Genomic DNA, 9,449 nt, shown 5'->3' on the forward strand with positions numbered 1-9,449 from the left:
AAATTACCGATCTAGGGTTGCAGAATCCATCATACTCCTCCATAAGCACCGCCTGATTGCGGAAAAACCAGGGTCCCATGACCATAGCCTTGTTCCAATCACCCAGGCATCCAAATTGCACGGTGAACAGGTTGTCATCCACCCGCCTCCAGATCACCTCCTTGGCCGGATCCCAAGCAGACCACATATCTGCGTAAAGAGCACTAGGGCTAAAACCTCTGATGGTATGTACCTTCACAATTGCCAACTACTTTGCGCGGGGCGGTGGTTCAGCCACATCTTCCCAAACAAATCCTTCATCCTCCTCTTCATGCAGATGCAACTTCTCCAGTAGCTCGTCAACTGGGTCCGTAGATCCGCTACCTTTTCCTCTCTCCATCAGATCGTTTTGTGTGAAAAAAAAACGGACGCAGAAACCCTATACCGGCCAGCGACCAGAGAGGCGGACGGGGACCGGTAGGGGATGATGATCGCCTGAGCAAAATCAACTCACGGCGGTAGAGCCGCCGGAGGAGAGAGAAACCCTAGACTTGTGCTAGGGGACACAGATATCAACCAATCATCAACAAGCACAAAGTCAAAGTGGGATGTGTCGGAGTCTGCTAGAGATGCTCTTATACGACTAGATGACCCGTTGTGTCGAGGCTGAATGCAACCGAGAAGAAGGTTGGCCCTCTTGTCCCCTTCTCAGGGCCCAGGCAAGGACCTCGGTGTACAGCTGACCCAAACGGGCCGGCCCAGGCCCCGATCTGGGCATGCTCGGTTCATCCACCCTCTCGTCTCGAATCGAACCGACCAGGCCTGACCTAGGCTATATTCCCGAGTCCAATCCAATCTCCGCCCCGCCGCCTTCTCTTCCCCCCCAAATCCATCCCCCTCCTCCCCCGTCTCCGACGCCGACGACGCCGCCGCCCGCCACCACCCGAGGCGGCGGGAGCCGCGCCACGAGCCGCCCCCGCTAGCTCCGCCCGCCGGCCGACCCACAGGTAACGCGCCCCTCCCATACTTTATCAGAACCCTAGCTCTCGAAACCTACTTTCCAAAACCCTAGCTGCTGCTTGGATCCGCACCTGACCGCTCCTCCTCCTTGACCCCGCAGCGGCGAGGCGGCGGGATGGCGAACCTGGGAGGCGGCGCGGAGGCGCACGCGCGGTTCAAGCAGTACGAGTACCGGGCCAACTCGAGCCTGGTGCTCACCACCGACTCGCGGCCGCGGGACACGCACGAGCCCACGGGCGAGCCCGAGACGCTCTGGGGCCGGATCGACAAGAGGAGCTTCGGGGACCGCGCCGTGCAGGCCAAGCCCCCCGACCTCGAGGACCGCCTCACCAAGTCCCGCAAGAAGAAGGAGCGCGACGCCGCCTCCGCCTCTGCCGGCGGGGCCGACGCCGACGCCGACCAGCCCCGCAAGCGCAGGCGCCGCTCCTCCGCCGCCCAGCGCGAGGAGAGCGTGCTCTCCCTCGCCGACGACGTCGTCTACAAGCCCCAGACCAAGGAGACGCGTGCCGCCTACGAGGCCATGCTCAGCGTCATCCAGCAGCAGTTCGGCGGCCAGCCGCTCGACGTGCTCGGCGGCGCTGCCGACGAGGTGCTCGCCGTCCTCAAGAATGACAAGATCAAGAACCCTGACAAGAAGAAGGAGATTGAGAAGCTCCTCAACCCCATCTCCAGCGCCATGTTCGACCAGTTCGTCTCCATTGGGAAGCTCATCACGGATTTCCATGACGCCAGCGACCCTGCTGCTGCGCCTTCTGGTGATGGTGGGGACGCAACCATGGATGATGATATTGGAGTTGCTGTCGAGTTCGAGGAGGATGAAGATGACGAGGAAAGTGATTTTGATCAGGTACATACCCGTATGCCATTGTGCTTACAGTCTTTCTCTGTTTCTCTTGCCTGTTCCTGACTGGAAAATCCCATATGTTTGCTTGTGTGTATAACCTTCAATGTTTTTCCTTATCAGGTGCAAGATGACTTGGATGACGATGATGATGATGTGGCTGAGTTGAACCGTCCTGGAGGTATGCAGATGGGCGGCGAGTTGGATGACGATGATATGCAGAACTCCAATGAGGGGCTGAACATAAACGTGCAGGACATTGATGCTTACTGGCTGCAGAGGAAGATAACACAAGCATACGAAGATATTGATCCCCAACAGAGCCAGAAGCTTGCCGAGGAGATCTTGAAGATAATTGCTGTTGGTGATGACAGAGATGTCGAGAACCGCCTTGTCATGGAGTTGGACTATGAGAAATTCGATCTCATCAAGTTGGTACTGCGCAACCGGTTCAAGATAGTCTGGTGTACCCGCTTAGCCAGGGCTGAAGATCAGGAAGAGCGGAAGAAGATAGAGGAAGAGATGATGGATAACCCAAGCCTAGCTCCAATATTGGAGCAGCTACATGCAACGAGAGCCTCTGCAAAGGAGAGGCAGAAGAATCTGGAGAAAAGTATCAGGGATGAGGCTAAGAGGCTTCTTAACAATGACAGTGCTGGCGCTGATGGTCCAAGGGAGCGTCGGGCAGTTGAGCGGGATACGGAGAGTGGATGGCTAAAGGGCCAGAGGCAGCTGCTTGATCTCGATAGCCTCTCCTTCCACCAAGGTGGTCTCTTGATGGCCAACAAGAAATGTGAACTTCCTGAGGGATCATTCAGAACCCCTCATAAGGGGTATGAGGAAGTCCATGTGCCAGCGTTGAAACCTAGGCCATATGGAACTGGAGAGAAGATTGTGAAGATATCTGATATTCCAGGGTGGGCACAACCAGCTTTTGCTGGAATGCAGCAACTGAACAGGGTCCAGAGCAAGGTTTATGATACTGCCCTTTTCAAACCAGACAACATCCTTCTCTGTGCTCCAACTGGTGCTGGTAAAACCAATGTGGCTGTGCTTACAATTCTTCACCAGATTGGTTTGCATATGAAGGATGGTGAGTTTGATAATAGCAAGTACAAAATTGTCTATGTGGCCCCAATGAAAGCTCTGGTTGCTGAAGTTGTTGGAAACTTGTCGGCACGGCTTAAAGACTTCAATGTTAATGTTAGGGAGCTCAGTGGAGACCAGAACCTGACAAAACAACAGATTGATGATACACAGATCATCGTCACCACACCTGAGAAGTGGGATATTGTCACGAGGAAATCTGGGGACAGAACATACACTCAAATGGTAAAGCTTCTGATCATCGATGAGATCCATCTGCTTCATGACAACAGAGGGCCTGTCCTGGAGAGTATTGTTTCTAGAACAGTACGGCAGATTGAGACGACCAAGGAACATATTCGCCTAGTTGGCCTCTCTGCAACTCTTCCAAACTATGAAGATGTTGCTGTATTCCTGCGTGTTCGCTCTGAGGGTCTCTTCCATTTTGATAACAGTTACCGGCCTTGCCCTCTTGCTCAGCAGTACATTGGGATCACTGTGAGGAAGCCACTGCAGAGGTTTCAGTTGATGAATGAGATCTGTTATGAGAAAGTAATGGCTTCTGCTGGTAAGCATCAAGTGCTTATTTTTGTGCACTCCAGGAAGGAGACATCGAAAACTGCTCGGGCCATCAGAGACACTGCCTTGGCGAATGATACATTGACTCGCTTTCTGAAGGATGAGAGTGCAAGCCAGGAGATCCTTGGCAGTCATACAGATATTGTCAAAAGCAGTGATCTTAAAGACCTTTTGCCGTATGGGTTTGCTATTCATCATGCTGGGATGGCAAGGGTAGACCGTGAGCTTGTTGAGGAACTTTTTGCTGATAAGCATATACAGGTCCTTGTTTCTACAGCCACCCTTGCTTGGGGTGTCAACTTGCCTGCACATACTGTTATTATAAAGGGCACACAGATTTATAATCCGGAAAAAGGTGCTTGGACAGAATTAAGTCCTCTGGATGTCATGCAGATGCTTGGTCGTGCAGGTAGGCCTCAGTATGACACACACGGAGAGGGAATAATCTTAACTGGCCACAGTGAATTGCAATACTATCTCTCCCTTATGAATCAACAGCTGCCTATTGAGAGTCAGTTCATATCCAAGTTGGCAGATCAGTTAAATGCTGAGATTGTTCTGGGTACTATTCAGAATGCTCGGGAAGCATGCTCTTGGCTTGGCTACACTTATCTCTACATCCGGATGCTGCGGAATCCAACGCTGTATGGCTTACCAGCAGATATCATGGAGACGGACAAAACGCTAGATGAGAGGAGAGCTGACTTGGTAAGTACATGCTATACTCTGTTTTTTGAAGCTACATAATCCTGTCATCCTAGTGATTTATTCTCAAGCATTGTTTCATGTGTTGCACTTACATATATGGACTAGCTGTACATTGCCATGTTCAACTGGTGCATGAGCATATAATCTTTAGTAAATAATCAATTGTTAAATTTGCTGGCTGTACGTTGCGGTGTTCAGTATTTATATGTGGAGAATAGACTAGGCAATATGTTTCTATCCTGCTAGGGCAATTGCATCCAGGGGAAAGTGACTTCCACTAGTATTAGCTTTTTGTGTCTTTAGTATTGTTTATGCCAGATGTGGTGCAGTTGCACATTTTGTAGGTTGCTCATATAGAACAAATATCCTCTTTGGTAGTTAGTGTCTGTTTGATTTCTTGATTTCTATGTATCACTAACAGCATCATAGCCCATACAGATGTGGCATTCTAATGGAAATTTATTTTCCAAAATTTTCTTAAGTTCCAATATGGGTAGGCATGTAGATACAAAATTTATCATGGATAATTTGTTGTAATACAGCAGGCATTTGCTTGAGATTGGTTTTAGAATTGGGAAAAATGAAGGTGGAAGAGGCTTCATCCTCAGTAATGTGGTATTGGGTATTTTGTGGTGGTAGGAAAAGAAATTCTCAGCTATTTGCTTTTCATTGGATGAGTTCCTTATTAATTTATTTGTTGTATGGGCGCATCTTGATACTGGTCCCAAATCTTAGAGAAATACCAGAGCAACATAGTTGGCAGTTAGCTTATGATTGGCATTGTTAATATTGTTCTTCAGATGCTCTCTTGATTTTGTACTTCTTGCCTGTGACACTGCTGATTCTTCGTTTGCTGCTCCAGGTGCACTCTGCTGCAAATTTGCTGGATAGGAATAATTTGATAAAGTACGACAGGAAAACAGGATACTTTCAGGTTACTGACCTTGGAAGGATTGCCAGTTATTACTACATTAGTCATGGGACTATTTCGACATACAATGAATATCTGAAGCCCACAATGGGTGATATTGAGCTGTGTCGATTGTTCTCTCTGAGTGAAGAGTTTAAGTATGTTAGTGTCAGACAAGATGAGAAGATGGAGCTGGCAAAGCTTTTGGATCGTGTGCCAATCCCTGTAAAAGAGAGTTTGGAGGAGCCCAGTGCAAAGATCAATGTGCTGTTGCAAGCATATATATCTAGGTTGAAACTGGAGGGCCTCTCCCTTGGTTCTGATATGGTCTACATCAGACAGGTAACATGTTCTCTATGTAACATACAATAACTGAATTTTTGAACTTTGAACTGCTTGCTTTTTCTTTTCCTATAGTATTCTTACATCTCTTATTCTCAATGTTACAGAGTGCTGGCCGACTTCTACGAGCACTTTTTGAAATAGTTCTGAAGAGGGGATGGGCTCAGTTAGCAGAGAAGGCTCTGAATCTTTGCAAGATGATTGATAAGCAGATGTGGAGTGTCCAAACACCCTTGCGCCAGTTTCCTGGTATTCCAAAGGAAATTCTGATGAAACTGGAGAAAAAAGAATTGGCCTGGGAGAGGTACTATGACCTATCATCACAGGAAATCGGTGAACTAATCCGGTTTCAAAAGATGGGGAAGCAGCTGCACAGGTGCATCCACCAGTTGCCGAAGTTGAACCTTTCTGCCCATGTTCAACCCATTACTCGCACGGTTTTGGGTTTCGAACTGACTATAACACCTGATTTCCTATGGGATGATAAGGTACATGGATATGTTGAGCCTTTTTGGGTTATAGTCGAGGACAATGATGGAGAGTACATTCTTCACCATGAGTACTTCATGCTTAAGAAGCAATACGTGGATGAAGATCACACACTTCACTTTACAGTGCCGATATATGAGCCACTGCCTCCTCAGTATTTTATACGTGTTGTATCTGACAAGTGGCTTGGTTCTCAGACGATTCTCCCTGTTTGCTTTAGGCACTTGATTCTTCCAGAAAAATATGCTCCACCAACTGAATTGCTTGATCTGCAGCCACTACCTGTCACTGCATTGAGGAATGCACGATATGAAGGTCTTTATAGTGCTTTTAAACATTTCAACCCCATCCAGACTCAAGTGTTCACTGTCTTGTATAATAGTGACGACAGTGTATTGGTTGCTGCACCAACTGGTAGTGGGAAGACTATATGTGCGGAATTTGCTATACTAAGGAACCACCAGAAGGCTGTATCTGGGGAAACCAACATGCGTGTTGTGTATATAGCACCTATTGAGGCTCTGGCCAAAGAAAGATACAGAGACTGGTCAAAGAAATTTGGTGAATTTGCCCGTGTAGTTGAGCTAACAGGCGAAACTGCTGCTGATTTGAAACTGCTTGACAAAGGGGAGATCATTATTAGTACTCCTGAAAAGTGGGATGCACTTTCTCGCCGGTGGAAGCAGCGGAAACCTGTCCAGCAAGTCAGCTTATTTATTGTTGATGAGCTTCATCTAATTGGATCTGAGAAGGGACATGTCCTGGAAATAGTTGTCTCTCGGATGAGACGTATTTCAAGCCATATTGGCAGTAACATCCGGATTGTGGCGCTTTCAGCGTCGCTTGGAAATGCTAAAGATCTTGGAGAATGGATTGGCGCTACTGCTCATGGTCTTTTCAACTTCCCCCCAGCAGTGCGGCCAGTCCCATTGGAAATACACATCCAGGGTGTGGATATAGCAAATTTTGAGGCAAGAATGCAAGCAATGGCAAAGCCAACATACACTGCCATCACACAACATGCAAAGAGTGGTAAGCCTGCCTTGGTGTTTGTGCCGACACGGAAGCATGCAAGGTTGACTGCATTGGATTTGTGTGCATACTCAAGTGCTGAGGGTGGTGGTACACCGTTCCTTCTTGGGTCCCAGGATGAGATGGATACTTTCATTGGAGGTGTCAATGAAGAAACGCTTAAAAATACTCTGAGATGTGGTGTGGGCTACTTGCATGAGGGTCTTAGTGACCTTGATCAGGAACTTGTGACTCAGCTCTTTCTTGGTGGGAGGATCCAAGTGTGTGTTGCAAGCAGCACGATGTGCTGGGGGAGATCATTGCCTGCTCATTTGGTTGTTGTGATGGGAACCCAGTATTATGATGGTCGGGAGAGTGCTCATACTGATTATCCAATAACTGATCTGCTACAGATGATGGGTCATGCTAGCAGACCTCTTCAAGATAACTCAGGGAAGTGTGTTATATTGTGCCATGCACCTCGGAAGGAATACTACAAGAAGTTCCTATTTGAGGCCTTCCCTGTGGAGAGTCATCTCCACCATTTCTTGCATGATCATATGAATGCTGAGGTTGTTGTGGGTGTTGTAGAAAACAAACAAGATGCAGTGGACTATCTTACATGGACATTCATGTACAGGCGGCTGAACAAGAACCCCAACTACTACAATCTGCAGGGTGTAAGTCACAGGCATCTGTCGGATCATCTTTCTGAGCTAATCGAGACAGTGTTGAATGACCTGGAGTCAAGCAAGTGCGTGGCTGTAGAGGAGGATATGTACCTGAAGCCGCTCAACCTTGGTCTCATTGCTGCTTACTACTACATCAGCTACACCACTATCGAACGGTTCAGTTCGATGCTAACTCAGAAGACCAAGATGAAAGGCCTCCTGGAAATTCTAGCTTCGGCATCGGAATATGCAGAGCTTCCAAGTCGCCCAGGCGAAGAGGAATACATTGAGAGGCTAGTTCGTCACCAGAGATTCTCTATTGACAAACCCAAGTATGGTGATCCACATGTCAAGGCAAACGCCCTGCTGCAGTCCCACTTTGCAAGGCACACGGTGGTAGGGAACCTGGCAGCCGACCAACGGGAGATCCTCCTTTCTGCCCATAGGCTGCTCCTGGCAATGGTTGATGTCATCTCTAGCAGTGGATGGCTCACTCTGGCTCTGAATGCAATGGAGCTGAGCCAAATGGTTACTCAAGGCATGTGGGATCGTGATTCTGTGCTGCTCCAACTTCCACACTTCACCAGGGACCTGGCCCGGAGATGCCAGGAAAACGAAGCGAAGCCCATCGAGAGCATCTTTGATCTGGCTGAGATGAGCATCGATGAGATGCGGGACCTGCTGCAGCTGTCAAACTCTGAGCTGCAGGACGTGGTCCAGTTCTTCAAGCGGTTCCCCAACGTCGACATGACCTATGAAGTCCGTGAGGGCGACGACATAAGGGCCGGTGACAATGTGACCTTGCAGGTGACTCTGGAGCGTGACATGACCAACCTGCCCAACTCCGAGGTGGGCCCGGTTCACGCACCCAGGTTCCCCAAGACCAAGGAGGAAGGGTGGTGGCTGGTGGTCGGCGACAGCTCCACCAAGCAGCTGCTGGCGATCAAGAGGGTCACCCTCCAGAAGAGGGCCCGTGTGAAGCTCGAGTTCACCGCTGCCACAGAGCCAGGGAGCAAGGACTACATGATCTACCTGATGTCGGACTCGTACCTCGGCTGCGACCAGGAGTACGAGTTCACCGTCGACATCAAGGAAGCTGGAGGCGACTAATTTCGAACACCTGGAACTCTTTTCTATACTGGGTTTTTGCTCTTATTATGCAGAGAATATTATGTGACCTGAAACTTATTATCATCCCCTTGTCTGTAATGTAACACATGAAGTTTAGCTTTGATTCAGTGTAACCAACCTGATGCACACGTACGTTATTGTGTTTTTGTATGGCAACGAGGAGGATCTGCACTGGTTGCTGATGATGTTTTGCTGATGTTCTTATGTGATGTTTCTTGGATCTGATTTGTCGGTGATTGACAACCGTTACTGTAGAGCCTGATAAACATGTTATTGTGTTTTTGTCAGTGAAGATATAAATTGATCCACAAGGCATTTTGTCTCACCGTTGCCTTGGTGGTACAATAGGAGTAGAATAATTGTAGATTGGTAGTTGCGGTTAAGTAAAATTTGTGATTTTTACAAGTTTATGCCCCAATATTTGTTGGTTTGTGATGTTCACTCTTCTCCTTGTTCAATTTGAAGTGCCGACCTCGTTCCTTTTTTTTTTTTCTGAAACGTGGCAAAAGATTTGCCACATGTATTAATTAAGAAGGGAATAGAGTGTTTTTGTTACAAGCCTCCTTTTTTGTTTCGGTTGTAATTAGTTTTCATGGGGACTGATGATAAATAGTGTGAGCATCTTTATTGACCAACGATGATAAAATATATGTTGAAGGAATGGTAATGACAAAGGATTTTT

At 48.0% G+C, this 9,449-nt stretch overlaps 1 protein-coding gene across 1 annotated transcript; it reads left to right on the plus strand.

Moving 5' to 3' along the window:
- Positions 1–793: 793 nt before the first annotated feature.
- LOC109762882 (DExH-box ATP-dependent RNA helicase DExH12) lies at positions 794–8,952 on the plus strand. The gene is made up of 5 exons (XM_020321763.4): positions 794–986; positions 1,100–1,846; positions 1,964–4,213; positions 5,076–5,465; positions 5,573–8,952. The coding sequence occupies exons 2-5, from the start codon at positions 1,115–1,117 to the stop codon at positions 8,744–8,746; spliced, it is 6,546 nt and encodes a 2,181-aa protein (XP_020177352.1). The 5' UTR covers positions 794–986; positions 1,100–1,114; the 3' UTR covers positions 8,747–8,952.
- Positions 8,953–9,449: the final 497 nt, after the last annotated feature.

This window comes from Aegilops tauschii, chromosome 6 (genome assembly GCF_002575655.3).
Source record: "Aegilops tauschii subsp. strangulata cultivar AL8/78 chromosome 6, Aet v6.0, whole genome shotgun sequence".
Classification (NCBI taxonomy): Eukaryota; Viridiplantae; Streptophyta; class Magnoliopsida; order Poales; family Poaceae; genus Aegilops; species Aegilops tauschii.

What these genes read in the sequence shown, in the direction of transcription:
- LOC109762882 (XM_020321763.4), top strand. Translation starts at nt 1,115, where the DNA reads ATGGCGAACCTGGGAGGCGGCGCGGAGGCGCACGCGCGGTTCAAGCAG. An exon ending in AGGAAAGTGATTTTGATCAG is followed by an intron (nt 1,847 to 1,963) that starts GTACATACCCGT and finishes TTTCCTTATCAG; the next exon opens with GTGCAAGATGACTTGGATGA. An exon ending in ATATGGTCTACATCAGACAG is followed by an intron (nt 5,466 to 5,572) that starts GTAACATGTTCT and finishes TCAATGTTACAG; the next exon opens with AGTGCTGGCCGACTTCTACG.